A 23,520-nucleotide genomic window follows, 5' to 3' on the forward strand; every position below is an offset into this window, starting at 1 on the left:
GACAGGGCACTGGAACAGTGTAACGAACTTAATGTCTACCTGAGAAATGCTGTCATGGAAGATCCATTTTCAATTATAGAACATAAACAGTCAACTATGGATAACTCATTTACTTCGGCATATTTGGAATTCATGTCATATGTTTTAGCCATACTTACAGATTTTAATACCTTTTTTCAAATTGAAGGCCCTCTCCTTCACACACAGAAGTGCTAAATAATTGTGTTCTAATTTTCCTAATTTAGACATTATCAAGTCAACTGCAGTTTTGCTGTTAGACCATACAAATCCAAGGCACTTCAGAGGGTTAGCTAAGATATACTTGGGTATCACTGCACAGGAAACATTTGATGGACTCAAAGCCAAGACTGAAATATAGCAGCAGGACATAACTTGTTTTTACAAAAGATACTTGAATCTCTATATTGAGTTTGTCTCACAGATCAAAAGACAATTTGATCTCTCCGATCCCATTTTTGAAGTAATTTCTACAGTGGAATCTAACGTAGCCCGATCTTACGCTGTCAAATACTTGTTCTCTGTCTTAAAGAGATTTCCTGTTGTTCAAAAATTAATCAACTGTGAACAGTTGGATTCTGAATGGAAAAATTATGCTATGCAGGAGCAGGAGAAATTTGGATTAGATGTAAAACCTGCCCTGTATACTGGAAGAAAAATTTTGATACCTATGAAATCTGCAGCCAAAACTCCAAATTCCCCAAATTTACGAGAAGTAATCATCCTTCTCCTCTGTCTTCTCTTTTCCAATGTCTCGGTCTAACAAATGCTTAAAGTCCCGTCCACACGCAACGATCTGTCTGCGCAAATGTCTGCGCACATCACATCAGATCGTTGCGTGTGGACCAGTGATCACTGGTGTGGACAGTAGATTTGCACCAACCTGAGGTGTGTGCAAACCTAAAAGTTGGAGTTGGAGGTTTGAGCGAAACCTCTCAAATCTGTGGGTTCAAACCACATCTGCACAGACAAGTTGGAGCGTGTGGACAGGAGATCGCCGCAAATCTGGCGCGAAACAGCTGTTTGCTGTCTAATGTTTGTATTTGTACGCACAGGGCATTAAAATGGCTGATACTCGCCAGTGTTCTTGAGAGTTTGTAAGTGAATTCATTGAAATATATAGAAAACACCTATGTTTGTGGAAGATCAAAAGTAAAGAATATAATGACCGAGACAAAAAGACAGCGGCATACAATGCTCTAATTGAAAAATTGCGGGCAGTTGACGACCCGGCAAACAGAGAAACAGTAATAAAAACAAATAAATTCGTTGCGAACTGTTTACCGAAAAGAGTTATGCAAAGTTCAGAAATCTAGAAGATGTGGTATAGGAGTAGATCAAGTATACCAGCCAACGTTATGGTATTTTGATCTGTTTGGCTTAGTTAGGTTCGCCCTGCAACTCTCGCAGTAAATTTACGTGAGAAAACTGCTTTCGCTTTAGCAGCCACTGTCTACACCGTTTGACTGCTTTCTCTGTTTCCTGCAGTTGGTCTGAATGTTTCTTGCAACACAAGTTGCGAACACAGATCACAACAGACCTTCCTCCATTTCTATATTTCAAAATAACTGAATTAAAATTTTGACGTTTACGGGGAACGTAGTCGCTTGCCACTGATATTTATTTTCTACACCGACAGATGGCGGGCGAGTAGTATACTAGGGTTTGTGTCGTGTGAACACACCACATTTGCAGCGATCTTTTGCATGTATAGACATCTGCGCCGATGTCTGCGCAGACACACCGTTGCGTGTGGACCGGGCTTAATACCGCTAAAAACTTGGAAACGGCTCATGGGAAAAAGACTGAAAACGGAAACAATAGTAGCACTGATCGCTGCAAAAGAGGAGATAGAAGGCGAAGAAGGATTTCTTTCTTTCGAACCGATGAGAGAAATGATGAGAAGCAATATATGACATCGCTCAGCCCAGTAAATTCCGGTTAGGTGTGTAAAATAGTTAATTTTTAATCCGATTCATGGTCTTTTTCTTGTAGGTAAGTACTGTTGCAACTATTTTTGAAATGGAGGGTATCTTGAGATACAATAGGGTAATCTGACGATCCTGGGTGGGCTATTACATTGATAGGCATTGGCGACCCTGGTCGTCTGGTGTTTGTATGTTACGGTAACCTCTTTGGTTTGTTTTGGGATTGTTGAACTTACTTCATAGCTGTTGCTACTTGCAAGTGTTCAGCTTGTTGTGATATGTTGTGTAGGCGTAATGGTTGTGCGAAATAGTAAGCTTATAACATTGGTGCGTCGTAAGTTCTTCGTTTCTAATACCTAGTGTGATAAGCATGGTCGCTGCTGAGGCGTCTGATGTAAAAACATTCACCTATTAAGGAAACGTTTAAATATCCAAATTTTTTGATGGGAAGCAGGTATGTGATTTTTGTATATAAATATGTTTTCAGGTGAAGTATTGTCGCAAATTTATCAAATATGTACACCCACATGCTGAAAGGTGGTGTATGTTTATAAAATGCCTTCAATTAACCTAGATACGTATGAACAGAACTGCATCGCCAATCGGGTGCAAGAAACTGTGGGTAATTTTTGTGTTTACGTCTGTAGTCCTTTAATCCATTTTATCGACCTACCTAGATAAAGTCTAACATAGGCCTACTCGTACACTTATAAGTCCAATTCCGTTTTACTGCTTGTACAATATAAAATTGGTTGAATTGTTACACTTCACTCTCCCGAATTTATCAGATTTGTTGCTTTTGTTCCTTTCTTTTTGTTTTGTTCCCATGGATTGTCATGTAGTCTTCATTGGAGTCAATAAAAAGCTATTTGCTTTTTATTATTATTTCTTGAAATGTCATTTCATTTGTGTTTGTTACAAGCATGTTATGCGTCCTGTTGACCATTCTTTTTATGTTTCGTCCATTGCTCTGGCTGATCCCAGTAGGCTTTAGTTGGTAGTTTGAAGTATGCACTGCAGTTTTCACTAAATTTGCTGTAGTTCTGTTTGCCAATAATAGTGGGCAGTGACACTCATGCTATAGCCCTACCGGTAGAACACTCTTTCATGGTGTGACATGTCTGTTTATTTCCCATAGCATTGGTAGGGGTGAATTTTAGTAATCCTTTATCTTATAGATAGTTCATCAGAAAACCACTGTTCACTTTCTCATTCCATGATTGAACTGTTTCAGGAGTTTTATCAGATGCACATTGCTGGATGGTTTGAATGAATAAATGAACCTGCGGCAAGAGTGGTCTTCCAAACTGTGTATAGTTTTCAGAAAAAGTTTAAACACGAAACTTAGTGTTGTGCTGTAAGATGTCACGATGGATTATTGAAATGTTGTCCTGATGGCAGTATAATTTTGTAGTTCTACAGGGTGTGTGTGGGTGTGTGTGTGTGTGTGTATATATATATATATATATATATATATATATATATATATATATATATATATATATATATATATATATATAATAAAAAAACTGCATTCATTATGTGAACTTTTTTTTTCATATGTAGACGTTGGTGATGGACGACCAATATCGTGTGTGCATTGATTGCAAAATTCCAGTACCAGCTTGTAAATTTCATGAACATCTAAAAACAAAAGCTCATCGTGAAAGGAGGATGGCGTCAAAATTGGAATGTGGTGTTTATATCAGTCGTAAGTAACTATAAGTGTTATAGTATGATAAAGAAAAAGTGTGTTAAAAACCTGTGTTATCTCTGTGTTTGTTAGTATTTTTCATCTAGTGATTAAAATTCTTCTGGGTGTTGTACCTTGTTGTTGTATAAAATACGTTAATTATTTCTTGAACATGCTCATGAAAACCCAAGTATTGATTTGCAGACTGTCACTAGTCACTGACAAGCAAAGAAAAGGAATTGGAGAGGTTTAGGAAAAAGGTGTAGAGTTTGGAAAAGTCAGCCAGAACCGCAAGTAAGGGGATACTTACCAGATGGGATGTGAAGTGAAGACAGGTTTTTGGGGACTACACCGGACAAGATTTGAAAACCTGTGAGCTTAAAGGTGAAAGATAGTGTAACATGCAAGACAGATATTATTGCTGAAATATTGTGCACATATTAATAAGAGCAAAAAGTGAAGTGCATTGTATGTGTTATGGGGGGGGATAGACAGTTCAGAAAATAAAAGATGTAGAAAACTAAAACAGAGTGAAGAAAAGAGTAGTTTCTGAGAAGAAATGCTGAGACAAAAGTATTTGATGTTAATTTAGACCAGCTTAGTGGCAAGAATGAATGATATGTTGTAGTGTTAGTTCCCACCTGCCGTGTTCTGAGAAACTGATGTCTGGGACGATAATCCAGATGGGACGTGTGGTGAAACCGGCACCGAGGTCATGACTGTGTTGTTGTAGAGTGTGCTCTGCAACAGGATATTTTTTGTTAGCATTTTACACCCTCTGTCTATGCCCATTCATCCAAGTTGATAAATTGGTGGTAGTCATTCTGATGTTAAAGGCTGAACAATGTTTACGTAACAGTTATTGTGTTGCCCGTTTTGTTTCACTCTTTGATGGCATATGTGTTGCCCGTCAGAGGGCTGGTATAAGTGGTGGTAGGTGGGTGGATGTGGTAAGTCTTGCAGTGAAGTACGGTCATGGGGAGGTGCCATAGAGCAGGGAGATGGATGCAGAAGAAGCATAGAACTCTGACAAGGATATTGTGGAGATCTGGAGGGTGACCAAGAACACCTCTAGGTGTGGTGTGCAAAATCTCAGACAGTATTATCCCCATTTCAGGACATGATTTTAGGAAGTTGAAGTAGCTGATCAGTACATTCAAGACCAGGATAATACTGAGTGACAAGTGGTGTGCTCTGAAGTTGTTTTTTCTAGGGATCAGCTATACTATGATTGTTTGTGATGGCTTGGGAAATCTGCTTTTGAACTAGGCTAGTGGGGTAATTACATCTAATGAAGGCTAGGGTGAGAATGGTGATGTATTGCTTTAAAGAGTCTGCATCCGAACAAACATGTTTGCCTCAAATGCCAGGGTTGTATGGAAGGGAACGTTTGACATGGAAAGGATGGCAACTGTCAAAATGTTAGTACTGTTGTTTGTTCATAGGTTTAATGTGGACAGACTTGTGTAGCTAGCCTTCGGAGAGAATGAGATCAACATGAAGGAAAGTGGACTCAGATTCAGAATAGGATCATGTCAAATTTCGTTGGGAGAATGTATTCAGAGATTCCGGGAATTTTAACAGGTTGGCCTTACCCTGAGATAATAATGGCAAAGATGTCATCAATGTATCTGAAACAAATCAGGGGCTGAAGACTTATGGATCCCAGGAAAGCCCCCTCCAAGCAACCCATCGAAAGGTTGGCATAGGAAAGATCCACCCTGGTTCCCATGACCATATCCCTGATCTGTTTGTATGTTTGTCTTCAAAGGTGAAGTAGTTCTTGGCAAGCAGCAGACTGACACTGTACGTGGAGGATGTTGGTATAGAGGGAGCTGGCATCAATTGTGACAAGCAAGGTCTTTGGCGAGAGTGGAGCTGGTAAGGATTTCAGATGATCTAGGAAATGGCTTTTGTCTTTAATATAGGAGGGCCACTGTTGGTCTATGTGTTGCAGGTGTTGATCAACTAAGGCAGATATACATTCAGAGGGTGCTTTGAAGCCAGCAACTATAGGATGGCCAGGATGATTGGGTTTGTGGATCTTAGGTTTCTGGTGTTCTCACAGGTCCAAAGAATTTCTTCCTGACCATGATCATTACTGTTTCTGTTCCCTTGTTTGCTATTGTCCAGTGCCTATTTACTTGATATCGTTTATTTATGTATTTCCTAATTGTTCTTCCTTCTGTCTTTAGCATTTTATCAGTTTTTTATGTGTTACTTGCTTTGAAGTTGGTTCCAGCTGCATGTGTTATTTTTGGTTATGTAACTGTTTTATAATGTTTGAATTTTGCAGCTATCAATGGACTTTTTAAATTGTGTTTTTGGTGATGTGATTTACTTTGTTCAGTTTTTTAAATACTATTTTGATATGTTGGGTTCTCATTTACATTGTATGTTTGCATTCTACATTTATCAACAATCTTGGGTTTTGTATTGTAATTTTGTTTGCCTTTATGGATCAATTAGCATAATCTCTGCTTTTCAAATAATATTCTAAGACCAATTTTCCAAGCTCTTTCTTGTAGTAGTTTGACTTGTTGTTTGGTTTCTTGAACAATTTTTGGCCAATCAAGCAAGACTGTCGGAAAAATTCCTAGTAGCCTAGTATAAACTCATATCATTTTTCGCACTTTCAATTCCCTTTTTGTGCATATATTTACAGTTGTGTTGTTAGTTAGGGGGGGAAAGAAAACTGATTTGTGACAGATTAATCTGTAGCATTGCTTGAGGTCTAGGTTACTTTGGGAGGTGACAATGTGGTTATGATAAAAACCAAATTGTGATGACAGATTGATCTGTAGCTTAGCTCATCGGAAAAAAAATGGCAATAACATGATGTTATAGTTGCCCTATTGCTTACAGTTTTTGTCGCATGTTTCCTGTGTGACTGGTCAAAGCCAATGACTTGTATTGAACATTCCTCTATATCCTCCTTCATACCAGTCTCTCGTATGTTCCGGTGCACAGTTGAAAACCAGTGGTGCTTCACAGTCACATTGTCTTAAGCTTTTTTATGGTCAATGATTAAGAAATTTCTAATCTTAACTTAAATTTGATTGTTTAGAAATTTTAAGAAAAGGTCTGTGGAGACATGCATCCCTTCGTAAAGTCTGCATATGTTATTGCCATAATTTTGTTCAATTTCCTGTTTATACTATATGTAATTTTAAAATAATAAACTGCTCTGCACAGCTTCTCCCAATTTCTGAAACCTACTAGGTATTCCTCTGATTACTGTTGCAGTTGTTCCTTGATTCTTTCACATAGGGTCTTGTATAAAATCTTGTGTGTATAGCATAGGAGAGAGATTCCTCTGTAATTTCCTGTATTGTCTTTATTCCCTTTCTTGTGTAGTGGATGGGTGATGTCTGTAGTTCAATGTTTGGGAAGTTGTTCAGTCACCCAATTTTTTAGAGTCATGTGTAAGGACTTCTTGGCTGTGTTACTTGAATATTTTCACAGTTCAACAAAAACCTATCATTCTTCATCTGTCTTATAATTTTTTTGTCTTGTAGTTGTTTCTTCCACTTCTTGGAAAGCTGGAGTTTCTGATTCATTCAGTTTGGTTTTTATTGAGGTTCTTACATTGATTTGCAAGAGTTCCTTGGATTTATTACATTTTTTTTGAAGATTTCAACATTTTTCTTGTTACTGTGTGGCAGTCTTCATCCTTCATCTTTCTGTATCAACTTCGGGTGCTCTTGCTATTGCAGTTGTTTCCCAAAGATTTTGTAGTAATTCCTGGAGCTGGTTTTGTGGTAATTATCTCCTATAGAGTTTTTAAATGTGTTTATGAAATCCTGTCGTGATTCTCGTAATGTTCTGTGTGAAATTCTTCCTTTTTATTTTTAAAGTTTATGCTATTTTCTTCTGTTTTGTTTATTTGAAACATTTTGTGTTTTCCTTCGTGGAACTTGTTCCAGTTTGGTGTCCACTGTGCATATTTTCTTCATGAGTTCAAGGGAGTTTTAGATTTTTGGCTTGTTTTTTGAAACTTGATACTAGGAGATGCTGTCATTTGAAGAACTAATAGATGAAGTTCTTGTTGAACTTCAAACAGAATGGGCAGATGGAAGTGTTATGAATATGCAGAAGATAATAGAGAAGGTAACTGGAAACCCTTTAAAATACTTGTCAACACAACAGTTGCATGTATTTATTGTGCTGCTTGAAATGATTCTGGCCAAGCAGCTTATGAGTCAGGGTGTATGATGCACATCTCCACCAGCTTGTGTTAATTGTTTCAACAAACATCCAGTTTGTAACAGTGTGTGTCCAGACTACACAGAAGAAAAGAAAATGCAAGAAATTAAAGTAACAAAACTTGTGTCATATACCGAAGCAAATAAATTATTTAAAGTTATACAGTGTCCAACACTTTTTTACCACATTTGTGTCAGTTTTGGAACAGCTAACAGTTAAGGTTTGTGACAAACTCAGTCACAAGCAGTGAATGTCATTACCAACACTTGCTCATGTTGCTACATATACCAGGTTACATACTCCAATCAGCTGATATCGGCTTTGGAATCTAAATGGCTTTAGAAATCACGTGGAAGAACTAAAACTTGCAGCACACATCACACCTGCATGTACACACTGGAATTTTGAGGCTTCTGATACCCTTGTGCTATGGGGCTATCACCTACATAGAAATGATGACTAAAGTGGTGGAACCCTTAAGGCAGGAGTGGCAGTGTTTATCATTGACGTTCTTTATTCCTTACCTGTTGCCTATCACTCTACAAGCAGTTACTCTCACAGTACACCATGTGTCATTCATAGTAACATCACAGGAACCGCGCACACACACACACACACACACACACACACACACACACACACACACACACACAATCAGCAGGATCATTCTCTGTGATTGATCTCACAGTTTGCTCTCTTGCTCATTGGAAAACAGTAGACAGCTCTATCCTAGTGACTACTGCCCAGTTTTTGTTCACTTTAAGCAAAGAAGATAGCCAGAAATTAAAAGCCCCCAAATGACAAAGGCAAACTGGATGCTTTACAGCCAGTTTGCTGCATTTAAACACTGAGACAGCATACAAGATTTGAAGAGCCTTTCTGCTTCTGATAGATCCATACAAAAGTCTTCAGGCCATCGTAAGAGGCAGCTTGTCCCTTGGTGGAATGAACAGTGTTGTTCACCACTAAAGGGCGGGAGGAAAGTGCTGCAGAGATTCAAATGCAATCCATTTGCAGAGGCTCTTGAAGTCTTTTAGCTACATAAGTAAAAAGTCCAACAGACAGATAAACAGAGCAAGAAGTTAAGATCCAACATCACTTGCATACTACACTGTAAGATTTTAAGGTAAGTCATTAAAATATCCAGAAATAAGCACGTCCTGACAGAAATAAATAATACAGTTAGTGAGATTGAAACTGTTTGGGACATTGTCAAATGGGAGCTGAGACAGCCAGGCAGCATAAAAAATTCCATAACCTAAGCTAAATGACAATAATTCACAAATTGCATGTACCTTTAACAATCACTTTTGAAACATAGCAGCAAATATAGGACTAAATAGTTTAGTTGAAGAAGCAAGAGAATACATTAAAAATGTCATTCCACAAAACTTGAAGCAACTAGAAGTAGCACCAACATCCTTCACAGAAATTAATACAATTATAACAATTCTGATAAACAAAAGCTCTTGTGGGGTTGATGGAATTTCAAATAAAATTCTTGTTGTAACTTAATAAGTAATGTCCTTGGTGGTATATACAATGCATCACTGGCTCAGGGAATTTTTCCACCCATCTTCAAATATTCAATTATTAAACCACTTTATAATAAAGGTGACAAGACAGACTTAAACAATTATTATCCAATTTCCTTACTCACATCTTCGTCCAAAATATTCAAAAAAGTAATGTACTCAAGAGTGTGACTACAATTGCAAGTATTTTTCTAGCATCATGTTTTTATATGCCGCTGTTATGAAAATGAAATGACCAAGGACTTCCATTTTGTAAATCTCTGGTAGGGGGACTACAGGCAATGATGTTTTCTTTCCTGTGAATGCCTTTTCGTTGATAACAATCTGTCAATGACAAATTGTGTTGGTGTATGTACCAATGGAGTGGCAGCATCTGCTGGAACTAAAAAGGGGTTAATGACAAGAGTGTTTTGTTCCCCCTCCTGTAAAATTGACACATTGCATGATACACAGGAAGGCATTGGCTTCTAAAGTAGTACAACCAGAAGTTAATGAAATGCTGAAAAATGTGATCAGTGTTGTAAACTTGGTGAAAACACGAGTTTCAAACAGTAGGCTATTTTCCATTCTATGCAAGAAGATGGGTTCAACTCATGATTTGCGTGTATCACGCTTGGAGATGCATTGGTTGTCTCATGGTAAAAGTTCTTCATCACGTTATGGATGTTATGTTTCCCAGCTGAACAGCAGTACCACACGTGCAGCTCAATTTCTGGAAGAAAAATGGTTTCTAATATTGTGTTTTTGGATGACATTTTCGATAAATTGGATGATCTTAAAGACCTTCAGGGCCAAAATAGTAATATCATCTTTCTAATTAAGAAAGTGCTTACATCTAAGAGAAAACTTGGACTGATGGAGAAGGTTAACTGCAAGATATTTTCGTGTCTGAATGGTTTCGTGGAGGGATATGAGTTGGTTGTTGGTAAAAGTAAGAGAATTAGCATAGTACATCTCGTAAACCTTCATTGGCAGTTCAAGAATAAGTTTCCAGAACCTGTATCTAAATATAACTGGATCCACAATCCACCCGATGCAGTCATAATAGACCACTTGTCAACAGTGCAAAAGGTGGAGCTAATAGAACACTCAAATGGTAGGGCACTTCATAATGAATTCAAATTGACGTTTCTTGACAATATTGGTCACTGACTCAGAATTAATACCCCAATATAATAAAAAGGGTAGTGGATGTGTTGTCGCCCTTCGCCCCTTCACGGTAACTTACTGGCGTCAATCAAGTTGACACGTTGATCTTGGCAATAGTTGCAAGGTGATCTGCAAGTTGCTGTTTCAAAGATCCAACCAAAATTTTATCTTCTTTCTTCTTATGAAGAAAGGTATCAGTGCCTGCTTGCTGCAGTTTTTTAAGAGCTCTGGGGGCCCTCGTCTATATGATGGTTTCATGGTGTATACCTCAACTTAACCTTGAGATTTAAGAATGTGTGACTCAATGCACTATGAAAACATCAGATTTGCCGCAGGAGTTTACAGGACAAGCCCATACCAAGCTTATGTGCTGAGGCGTTGAGCCACCATTATCCATTTGGTGAAGGTTCTTTGGGACACAAACAGGTCTCTTTGTTACCAGACAAGATTTTAAGCCCCAGTTGTTTCCACCATTACTGCCTATTCCTGCAACAAATGATCTTGGAACAACTTCACAAAAGCGGTTAACAAGCAACAAAACCATTTGGCATAGAAGTGAAACATCATGTAACATTTCTAGGTTTGTGTAACACTAACTTGCAGTTGCAGGGTTGGGTCAAAGCACCACCCTGGGTACTCATGAAGCCCAGAATGATTTTAGACATTACAGAGTGCAACAAATTGCTCACTAAAGGCCTTGTTTCTAAGAACAATTTTTTTAATATTTTGAATGAGCACCATTTGTAACGTCTAATGTATTCCGATGTGTGCAGACTGTCTGGCACTATTGATTGTTACAACATATTTCATGAACATGTCCTCAACCTCTGTCTGTCTAGTGAATTTATGTATATCACACTAAAGTCTGATTCTGAAAGCTGTGGATTGGATGAAATGTGATCATGTGCTGAAATACGTCATCTGTTCTGATTCACTCCATGTGCTCTGTAGAATATACAGCATAAGCACCCAGTAGATAAACCAGTTCAAAATATCCAGGATGCCACTCTCCGGTTGCCAGTACAGGGAATCGTGGTGTCAATCTGCTAGGTCGCAGGACACGTGTGAATGAGGTAATATATTTCTCAGTCATGGAGGCATGTACTCTAAACAATTTGATCCCATGTGCTATCCATCTGTGTATCATAATGTCACTGCTGGCCATTTGGACGTGATAAAGTATTCTGAATCATATTTGAATAGGAGAAAGCAATTGGCATGTGGATTCCTTCACGGACATGAAGACCCAACAGTTTTTGATGCGTCTCGCTTACTGATTACATTTCACCACATTTTGACAGAGTGTATTTTGTCTTGATAAGAGGACAGAAATCAGTTCATTAGCAGACTTGTTCTCAATTTTCAATAACAGTCCGAGGAAAGTGGCACAGGATTTAAGATTTTGTGTTGTCATAACTGGTAGGCAGGAGGAAGTAGGCGTGCAGAGGATGGTTGACTCATCCAGTTATTATATAAGTAATCATCTTACCACTCTTTACAGGCCAATTGTTTTGAGTTTTTCCTTCGTCTGGCATTTTTGTTTTAGTACTCTTGAGGTGCACTAACATGAGAGAGTGGCAGAGAATGTAAGTGATCTTCTCTACCTTTCAGCTTGTCTGCAGTTTAAATATTTTAATCAAATTTGTTTTGTAAAATATTTGTAGGGGTTCTGATAAACACAATGTTGAGTGCCCTAAAAATACGAACAAGAATGACAATAAGAATAATCTACATAAAATGCCATGTCCATAATTTGAATGACTCCATATTGCCAGCAGGGACTTAAGCGGTCATCTTACACCCGTAAAAGGGTCTACTGTTCACTTATACTTAAATTCCACAAAGATAAAAATTGCTCTTCAAATGTGATTATCAAAACCACATTTTAGATTAGTACCTTGATTTGCGTTCCCAGTGAGTTTAAATTTTACAATACTAGCTATATCCAGTGAAGTGTGCGAGGCTTGGCACAAACAGAATACATTTTTCATCTTTTAACACTCTGCAGACAGCTTAAGAAATGTTCTCAACAGAGCTTTGCCGCCATCGAGACTGTAGGGAGCATGGGTGGGGGAAGCAGAATGTGCTAGTTTTTCATATGGATGTATTACAGAGCAAAATATTTATTTATAGTAAGCAGAAGGTTACACTTTGCAATTAAAAATTCTCATTGTATAACAAGGATTAATTGGAAATTTGTGTTACGGAAACTAATCTGAGCTTGATAATTAAATCTTTACTTCCGAGGCCCGCAAAGTAATTAACAGATCACAACCAGTGGTACAGTCTTAACACCAAACACATCAGAAATTCTGAAACAACAAATGAAAAAAATCAATAGCTTAAAACAATTTTAACAATCAGTCCTTCAAACATTAGCCTTTTAAAGAACAGTATTATGACAGTGTTAGTAACAAGTTTTTCAGGGCACAAACCTTAACAAATTAATTTGCAGGTTCAATAAATTGGAACTGTGTTATTAATGATTCTTGCAGGAAAGTAAACCAAAATGACTCGATTAAAAGATACAGTAAATTGAACAGCTTTTTCCCTAGGAGACTAACACATAGCACACAGTCAACGAACCAACGATTGGCCACAAAACACCAAACAACAAAGTGACAGCCATGGAAAGACAAAGAGAGTGAGTAACAACATTGCCAAAACAGCAATCACAATTAATTCTGTGTACCAGGTAAACCCTGCAGAACTCCAGTCTTGCTCTGGTGTTGAGAAACTGCCACATGAATAGCTTTTGCCGGTAAAAACACGACAGCTACTGGAAACTGCAGATTCACAAACATACTCCTGTATCAGTGATACTTGGTGCTTTTTATTCACTTGAAACCCATATTCGACAGCATGACTACAGGTGGCAATCCCTTGAACAGGGTGGACTGTCATTTGCCAACTGCCCACTGCATGCACTCACTGCTCCTGCGTCATTTGCATACCATGGAATGACTCCAGTGCTGTTCAGTCCTCTTCGTCCTGGGCGGCTCACTAGGTTGCAGCTGCGGCCTAGTTACTACACTCATCACACTAGTTACAGCACCTCTCTCCATTCTCGCCAATCAGAGTTGTTGACTCGTTGACTCATCTACAAGATAATGAAGATCCTCTTTTACTGGAGGGAAGGAATGTAACATTATTTCGATCTGATGCATTACCGAATTTGAGAAATGCTTTCTCCAGCTGTTCCCCATCAATTTTTCCTCCCTAGATATATGGATCTGGGCAATCACCTGCTCTAGAGTTTAAGCCGATAGAATGCCGCAGCCTATAAAAAGTCTTTTTTATCCTGTCCTGTACCCTATCACTTCTATATATTTTTCAATGCAGGCTGTGTTCACTCAAGCTATCAAGTTACAGAAAACCATCCAGTAACATATTCTCTTTGCCCTCATGGCAGCCACAATATGTATTCAGGTGGACTCAAAAATACATGAAAATCAATGGTGGAACAACCTAGATTAATGGCTCCACAACTACTATCCGCATCTCATGGAAATTTGACACAGGTGGATCCAAGGTGCAGATGTTTCATTCACTGGTGACCCATTTGTTCTCAGTATCATTAAGATCAGATAACATGAGGAGACTACACAACCAACCTTATGTCTGTGGAGTATTGCTTTAACCATTACGTTACAATTTGGATGTGATGGGGTGCTGAATTGCCTTCTAGGTAGAGGGCACCTGTTTTATGAGAACAAACTGATGATTAGACAATAGATTTCTCTGTCATTCACCTGTGAGAGATTCTGGCAACCATATTAGAGTACAGAGAAAATGCCATAAGATTGTGGGGCCTCAGCACCTGTAAACATTCTCTAAGCAAGAACACTTCCACTATCTTTCTGAATGTTCTCTGTTGGCAAACAAAGTGGGATGTGATGCTCAACATGTATTTCAATGTTCTTCTGTCATACTGTCAATGGATACCATGACACTTTAGTCCAGGCAGCCTTTCTCCATGTTTCTGGAGCCATGCAAATCTTTGTACCTTGGTGACAGAAGTACATCTGTGGAGACAGCTTCTTTAGTCCAAACAGAGGATAGGAATGTGTCTTTTCACCAAGTTTTTGGTGCCCAGCATTGATTTGTCAAATGATTTTTTGCAGTGCAACTGGTATATCGACTTATACAATCTTTGATTCTTGATTATGATTGCTGTCATCACAGTATTGCCACTAGTAGTTGACTTTGACTGCTGCAGTTTTCCTTAAATTGATATTCTTCAAGAACACCCTTCATGTTGCTTTACTTAGAAAACGTCAGTACCATGAGTGACTTTGGAAAAGTAATGTTCCCTGCATTAGGCACAAAGGAAATGGTGACCATCAAATGTTCAGATACTTGGGTTGTTTCTCATACTGTAATGGTCTGTCCCTCTGACTGACAGTACAAGATTTTATGATATTTCAGTCACATGGCCCAGTGAACTATTTCACTTACCGTAGTGACCATTCATTCATTTATTTAGTTAGTCATTGTGTTCTGTAGACCCCACCTCTGAGGAAATCCAACTGGGATGTGGACTAAGGCAAGGTATGCATTAAAAAAAGAGAAGCAGTTCGTAGAAACTTAGTATTATACACTGTCTTAACAATAAACTTCAACTATATTGCACGTAATATTTCTGTTTACACATGCTGCATGTAACCTAGTAAATGAGTTGTGAAGTGGCCACAATGAAAAAAGCTACAGCTTCGTCTGTTGTATTTCATAATTGCTGTGTTTCTCCTATTGATAGGTTAATATTTGTATTTTTCAAATAAAATGGTTACCTACATTCTGGTGTAATTCACCTGGATTTTGTAGTCTTTTCCTTGGTAGCACTGATTTGAATCACCTCGAAGCTGACTGTTTAAGTGAATGCGGGGTGGTGTTTGCTCAAAGATTTACACAACACCACATTTTAGATGGCGTTAACATAGAATTTTTTTCCTTTCAGTGTTCGATTATTAAATGTGGCGAAGAGTTTGTGTATTACGTTGTGGCACCAAAACACACAGTTCACATTTGCATAAAAGCGACACAGTTTGAACAGGCAGTGTCTGCGGTAATTCATTGAAGTACCATACACTATCAGTTCAAGTAGGTGAGCCCCTACTGAGCATCGTGTCCATTAATACCTCACTCAGGTGACTATGACATTACACCTCTGGTAAAATACAACACAATTCAATCCAAATAATTCCTTAACTTGAAGTACTGTAATCTCTCAAAAATTTGTAAATATTAGACTTCCTGAGGATCACAGATGTCAGCGCATGTATTTTCGTGTTAAGAACATTCAGGATGGTAGCTTGAGTCACTGCTGTAAGTGCACTCAACATATGTTCCAAGAAAACATAACAAATGGGAAGAATCCACCTGCTATGTCACAATAACTGTAACAATTAAGAACTGTTTGTGATGCCCAAGTACTTTTCATTCAGCTTCACTATGCACACTGCCACTTGTCATGTAGCCAACGAGAATATTCTATCCTCAATTCTAGATAATCATGTACAGTGTAGGAAGGGTTGATGGAATTTGGCTTTAATTTTTGTTTGAACTCGTAGAGATACCCAAATTCTTCCTTGTGTTCGACTCGAATTTGTCGAATATCTTTGCACCACATACGTAACTAATCTGAGACGTAGGCAGGGAGGCAGAGTTGACGCAAAAGTTATTCTGTGATTCTGCAAATCTGCTCCAAGCAGATGATGTGCTTTGTTGATGCTGCACATTTTCGCCTGTTTGACAGATATAAACCGATGCTCTAGTGTTTGTCTTCAGCACATCAGTGTAGACGGTTTCACGGAACCATGTAAGTAAAATAAAAATCCATGAAATTTGGCTTCTGAATTTTCCTTTGTGTGAGACCACTTGTACCAGATTCGCATACCAGTTTTAAATTCTAGTTTCTTCTGTTTTACTGTTGGTATTGCTTTTACATAATCTTCTGTTGATTTTATCACTACATGTTTGTATTGTGTAATTTAGAACATTTGCGAGTGCCGCAGCAAACTTGTACTGTTATCGTCCGTTGTAGACATAAACTTACTTGTGCCCTTTTAAAATTTTTGAAAATACTGGACCTATCCCCATTCAGAATAGTCATTCTCTAATTTCATTGTACAGTTATGTGAGAAAGTTATTTTTGAGAATTTTTGGACATATACAAAACTATATATTTGAAAATTTTTGTAATGTAATTTATTTCATAGCAGATCAGTGTTTGTGATTCACAGTTATTGTCAAAGAATAGATCCTGCCAAATTTCAGCAGTTATCAGTGGAAATAAAGGTACATTTTTGAGAAGTTACCATTTTCCTTTGCTCTATTTAATTCATAGTAAATTGACACTCATGGTTTAGGTACTGTAGTACATATTGCAACTAACATATTGTATTACCTCTAGTTTCCCCTTTCAAGAGGAACATATGGTATCTACATTTCCAGTTAGCTGGCCATTGACAGCTGTGAGATTTTTGCAGAAAATTTAAGTGTATGCTGAAAGCATTGGCCAGTGGGAGTTTGAGGTGATATATTTGTCATAGTAGACAAGAAACTAAAATCCGCCGAGACAGAAATTGAAGCTGCATGTGAGATTGTTTGGGCAAGACTCAGTGTCAGGCATGGGCAAGATTAGATTAATTAAATATCTGTGAGGCATTTGAACAGTCGTTCTTCCCACACTGCATACATTGGTTAAAGCATGCACAGAGGTATTTAAACATTCTTCCCATGCTTCATGCATGAATGGAATGGGAAGAAACCTTAATAACTGGTTCAATGGGATGTACCCTCTGTCATGCATTCCACTGTGTTTTGCAAAGAATAGATGTACATTTAGATTTAGATTGCTGTTCATCTGAAAATGATATTAATCAATAACAAAAACCCCTGTGGAGTATGGGCACTGGGACAAAAGTGTGAAACATAGTGGGCGTTAAGCGAATTTATGTTAACTACCACGGTTACTGGTTAGATTCTCACTTGTAAATGTTGCTATAACTGAATGGGACAGATTTACATTTTCTCAATGTCAGGTCCAGTAACTTGGATGCTGTGGTAGCTTGTTACTTATTCCATCGTTGAAGGCTGTGTGCGCCAACAGAGGTGCCACAAAGCTGAGGTTCTGTGAGCATCTTAACAACTAAAGCGTAGCACTTATTGTTACTATTCCTAACAGCAACAACATAGCACCACCTGTAACTGGGCACCCTATGGTAGCCCACTGCTCGCACTCACTGGTACATGGTAAATGCTATAAATGTCTCATGAAATGCTGTTAAGATTTGGTCCTCTCAGTATCAGCAGTATGTTGATACAAGTATTTTGTAAATAAGTTGTGTTCACCACCCAGGTTGCAAGGGTGCACAGAAGACATTGAGCAGTGCCTCAGCTCTCGTGCTGGTATTATTATGTGCTAAGTTTGTGCATTGTGTGTAGTTAGTTTACTTTTTCTTATATACTTCTATATGGAAGTAAGCAGCAAGTAGTTTCTGTTGTGTGTAATACTATTAATTTATATATTGTTTTTGTTTTTAACAAAGTTAGACTCTCGCATATTTATTTTATAGCTTACTTCAAGACCACTGTTGTCTGATTCAGTCTGAATGAGAAACTCAAATATCTTCCTGTGGTGCCTCAGTTCTCATGCTATTTAGTACTAGGTTATTATGATGACACCTACAGTACCAGCAGTTCAAATTTGTGTATCAGTCCTAGCTTAATCTTTACTGAAGCAAATCTAGTCTTGGATTTAACTCTTCCATTTCTTTTTATCCTCTAAAGAAACAAGTTCACATTTATAAATGGTTAGGGTTTGTGGCCATTGTGACAAAGGAGTTGGTTGTAGTTCATAAACAGTTGAGAACTGTGTTGGCTTCTTTTGAACGGCTTGATAGCGGTGCTGTGAAATGTACTTGGTCTCTCATTGTGAATATGCTGCAAAACTTGCTAGCCGCACTTTCACCGACATGGTCCATGGAGAACACTGATCTGTCACAAAGCAGATACCGGATGCTGATTGGCAGGATGTATCCAGATCGGGAGCTGTTTTATGTGGAAGACTGTATGTGGAATTGCTGAAAGGCTAACCCCATACCTCTAACAAATAGCTTTGAAATATTTCCACCTGTTGGTTTTGGGAGAGACAGTGGGACTTGCTCTCTTGCTTGTGCTGTGTCTCCTCGGTTGTGGTCAGAGCACCCATGGAGGGGAAAGAAGGAACTGTTAGTGGTAGACAGTTTGAATGTTAAGTGTGTCATCACCTCTCTTAGAGGAAAGGTGTCGTTGAAGGAAAACAAACTAAATGTGTACTTGTTGCACATTCCTGGAGGAATTATCGCCCAGATGGAAGAGGCATAGGTTGCAGATAGCTGCATATTGTCACTCGCATGGTCACCAATGACATTTGTTGTCTGAGTTCTGGGCTCATTGCCAACTCTTGCAGGGGACTCTTGGAAGTGATGAGGTCTCTGCACAGCTGTTGATTTCCAATGTTGTTCCTACAACTGATTGGGCTCTGAGCTGTGGTGCCATTGAATTAGTAGACTGTTCTGTCTGGCACCACTGGCTCAGGTGTAGTATCGACTATCCCTCTTGCGGCCCCATTGCCAATATCTGTGAGGAAGAGTTGGTATCTGTGGGTTGTGTCCTTAGAAGACAATGGGTTTGCTGGCCAGAGAGAGAGAGAGAGAGAGAGAGAGAGGCACAAAGTTTGGGGATTGGCAGTAGCAGTGGTCATGAGGACTGAGTGGCCAAAGCCATTGTGCAAGGAGGGTCTGCGCACAGCGAAGATACCAGAGTACTTCATGGGGGTCAGAGTCAACTACAAGCAGCAGGCTGATATTCCGTCGGTTGGTTGGCAGGCAACATTTGTGTCGGACGACAGCTCATGACCTGGCTGCCCTCTGCTACCTGGCTTTCATCGGCACCACTTACTAACCACTGCGACTCACCTTGGATCCATGGAGCTGCTTGCTGATAAAGGGGAGTTACATTCTGTAATCCTTCAGGTGATTTGTTTCATTCTCTACCTGCTCTGCTTATTATTTTCTGGTTTGTACCCGACCCTTAGAGTTTTACTCGGGTGGCTCTTTTAGATTTAGCTGTTAACTGGTTTAATTCTTTGATTTTAATTGCATTTCTCAGTCATTAGTTACAATCTGAACAACCTGTTGTACTAAGCTGTTCGTTTCTGTGTTTGGGAGACCGTATCATTATTGGTCTATTTTAACTGGATCTTGTGGTCCCGCCAAGTGAGGTCTCTCGTAATAAGTGTTCACAAGTAACGTTTTAAGACGTTCCTCCAGAGCGGTCTTAATAGCTGACAATCAGTTTTGTTTTGAATATATTAACAGCCAACTGTCACCAGGGCTTTAGTAAAAATAAAATAGTCAGAAGGGACGGGTTGGGATCCAGTCGCACCTTGGTTGCCGATTGAAATTAAGAGGTTGGTTGCTTTGAAGTAAGCCTTACCATTGTTTAACCTTTAAGCACTGGACCTTTCAACATACAGCTTTCAAATTAAAACTTAAGTCATCTGTTTTGAGTAATTGAATTACTCTTGTCATCAGTGGTGCTTATACAGTTTTCATGTGTTGCAGAAGGGCATTTAATAAGATAGACTGTATCCAACGTGGTAGTTAACACCGCTGATTCACCCAATAACTTGCGGACTGCAGGTCCGGCCGTCTTGTAATCATTGTCATATTATTTGCTGTTTTGCAATACAGCATTTCAGGTTTCTTTTGCAAAGATTGAAAGCTTATTCAGCTTAAGGTTAAGGTCAAAAGAATTTTTCAAATTTGTTCATTTTGTTAAAGAAGATTTTATGGTTATATGCTTCGATTATCTATAAAACACAGTGTATATATTGTTAAATAAACAGGTTGTGTGAAAAGAAAGTTATATTGGTGGTTCTCCCTTCTACGTTTTCATTAATTCCACATCAGGCTCTTTATCCAGGAACCAAGTGGAGGGTCTAAACCAGAGGCTTCACCAGTTCTGTGAAGAAATTGGCTTCAGATCTCTTGTCTTACACTAATCGTTGGAGACTTGCAAAATTATCCTTGATAGGTGAGGTATGCTAATACACTGTATATGTGGATTACATAAGTTTTTTAAAAAAATATCTGTAGATTAGACTACACTGTGAGGCCATCAGTAGAAGAATTGGCAGCAGATAAATCAATTATTTGAACAGATGATATAGCAAATGTGGAGATAGAGAATCTTAGTATACTAGTCTTTAAACTGCCGGAGTATTCACAATAAAGTTCTAGAATTTGAGTCCTTTATAGAAAGTAGTCGCCTCCTCCCTCCCCAACATCGTACTGGTAACTTGGTAACTGAGACCTTTTTGAAACACTAAATAGAGAGCAGGAAATTTTTGCAGTATTAGGGACAATCAAATGAAAATGAGACAGATGGAAAAAAGGCAAGAAAACTGTTTATTATTTCAAAAGTAACTGCCATTATTGTTAATATCTTTATCTCACTGTGAGGCAAGACTGTCAGTATCTTCATGAAATAATGTTTGCTGTTGCTTATCAAAGCACGATTATACCCAGACATGCACCACTTCATCGGAAGCAAATCGATGGGCCAAATGTCTTTCATCAGGGCTCCAAATGCCCCATAATGCAATGGTTATTAAAGGCAGAAAGACCATTAAGAAAATGAGGCCAGTATATGTGTTTCCTCCAACTGATAGTTGCTATCAGTTATATGTAGAAGACAAACTAAGAACATTTAAGTCTTATCTGGCAAAAGTGGTTAAGTTGAAAGAAATTATCAACCACAGTTTAAATAAATATGATCTGAGTAAAGTAATAAAATATGGCAACAACCCACCATGGTACCATTTGTAGAATGGTGCAAAAATTTATACTACTGCACTCACACTACAAATGATATTGCAGGACTGCTGATTGAGAAAGGATGTAGCAGCTCATGCAGTTATGTAATGACCATGCATGAAAGGTGCAGTAATATTCAGTCAGGTCATAGTGACAGAGTTACCGGAAAATCTAAGGAAGTTTTGATCATACATAGTGTTCATGAATGGATCCAAACCTTCTGTTCAATCTCTTGTGAATCTGCCTCGTGTCAAAACTAAAGACAGCAGACAGAATGCAGTTATTTTAAATTATGCATTTAAAAATGTATTTACACAAGAGGATAGTACCATACCAATGTTTGATCACTTTTCAGACCAACAAATTAGTGATTTCGATATTAGCATCCCGGTGAACAACCGTACCGAATTTCAGTCAGATTTTACTTTGAATATGCCATGGAATCTGCTCCTTCCTAACACTGGCTTGTGTAGTGTATAGTCTCATGTGACTCGAAAAGAGCACAGCTCACTATGGTTTAGAAAAAGTGTAGTAGTCTGGATGCAAAGAATTATAGACTATCTGTTGTCAGATCCTAGAGCATATTCTAAGCTCAAAAGTTAAGACATTCCCAGAGGAAAATAAGCTTATCAAAGAATCCTAATGGATTGCAAGGGGGGAGGGGGGGGGGAGTGCATCTTCCTAGATTACTGTAAGGCGTTTGACACAGTACTACATCATCAACTACTGACCGAGATACAGTCAGATGGAATATCTTTGCAAAAAATATGATTTTTCTGGAGGAATATGTGTGTAATAGGTCCCAGTTGTTATACTGGGCAGTGCGAATGTTTCACAGAAATGAAGTAATACTTGTGTTCCAAAGGTGTGTCATAGGACTTCCAGTGTTTTCACTATATGTAAACGATTTATCAAATAACATTTTTGTACAGGAGAGTATCATCATTAGATAATCTTAAGAAATTGCAGAAAGACTTGGACAATATTTCTACTTTGTGTAATGAAAGAGAGCTCTCTTTTAAATATGGCTATATGTGAGATAATGGCCTATAAAGACAAAGAACAGTACAATATGTGATTATAAGATTACTGATGAATGTTTGAGTATGTCACACCATATAAGTATTTAGAGGATAATACTAAGAAGTGACATGATTTTGGACGATCATCTAAAATCAGTATTAGGGAAACTAAATGCAAGACTAAGATTTGGTTGAATGGTTCTGGTAGAGTGTGATGGAGCCATAAAGAGCATTGCACACGAAACATGAGTACAGTCAGTTCTAGAACATTGTTTCAGTGTCCTGAAATCTTTGTCAAGTAGGCATGAAAACAGACAGCAGGCAAATTCAGAAATGTGTTGCTAGGATTGTAACAGGTCCGTATTGCCCGTACGAAAATGTAACAGAAGTGCTCAAACAGCTGATATGGGAATTCTCAGAACTAATATGACATAGTTATTACAGTTTGGTAATTGGAGATACCTGTGTTCCAAGATTACTATTTGACCATTATGTAGCCAGCAGTGTATATCTCATTTAGGGATTATGAGAAAAAGGTAACAGACATTTGGGCATATAGAGGCATTTAGACAGTCATCTTTTCCCTCATTCAGTACATGACCAGAACAGGAAAGAAAATTGATAATATTGATGCAATATACCGTCAGCCGTGCGGTGTACATTGGCTTACACAGTTTTTAAGTAACATGGATCTGAGACACCTGCCTTCCTAACACACGTGTACGAGATGCCTGCTTTCAAAGTAACATGAGCCAGGTTTTGAGCACACGTAGATACACTCTGTCAAAATCTGACATGAACATGAAGATGAAATATGCACTGCATTTGGAAAAGCAACAATTGCAGTCACAGTATATAACAAAATAATTGTACTAAAAATAATTTGTGCACATGATACAGTATAGCTAAAAATTATGAGGCAAATTGAAGTGAGGATTATGCTACACATGCGGTCATGACTTTCTTCTGAATAGCTCCTTAAACGGTTTCGTAATTGTAGCTCAGTGTCTAGTCGTAATAAGAGGGTTACCGGTTAAGTCGCTACAAAGAACCGCTAGTTGTCACAATTGAGGTGTGAAATTATTATTGCTTTAAAATTGTCATTTA

The 23,520-nt window shown here is 38.3% G+C and overlaps 1 protein-coding gene across 3 annotated transcripts in view; it reads left to right on the plus strand.

The window, feature by feature from the left end:
• Positions 1–2,128: 2,128 nt before the first annotated feature.
• LOC126272246 (speckle targeted PIP5K1A-regulated poly(A) polymerase-like) overlaps positions 2,129–23,520 on the plus strand; it is a 236,552-nt gene continuing 215,160 nt past the window's right edge. Inside the window, exons 1-2 of one of the 3 annotated variants that reach the window (XM_049974953.1) lie at positions 2,129–2,400; positions 3,513–3,657. In XM_049974953.1, coding sequence (XP_049830910.1) covers positions 3,522–3,657 — 136 coding nt within the window. In that variant the 5' untranslated portion in view covers positions 2,129–2,400; positions 3,513–3,521. The remainder of the gene's footprint in view (positions 2,401–3,512; positions 3,658–23,520) is intronic. The other 2 variants (XM_049974957.1, XM_049974955.1) reach the window with 2 other exon arrangements.

Source organism: Schistocerca gregaria, chromosome 5, assembly GCF_023897955.1.
Source record: "Schistocerca gregaria isolate iqSchGreg1 chromosome 5, iqSchGreg1.2, whole genome shotgun sequence".
NCBI classification, from domain to species: Eukaryota; Metazoa; Arthropoda; class Insecta; order Orthoptera; family Acrididae; genus Schistocerca; species Schistocerca gregaria.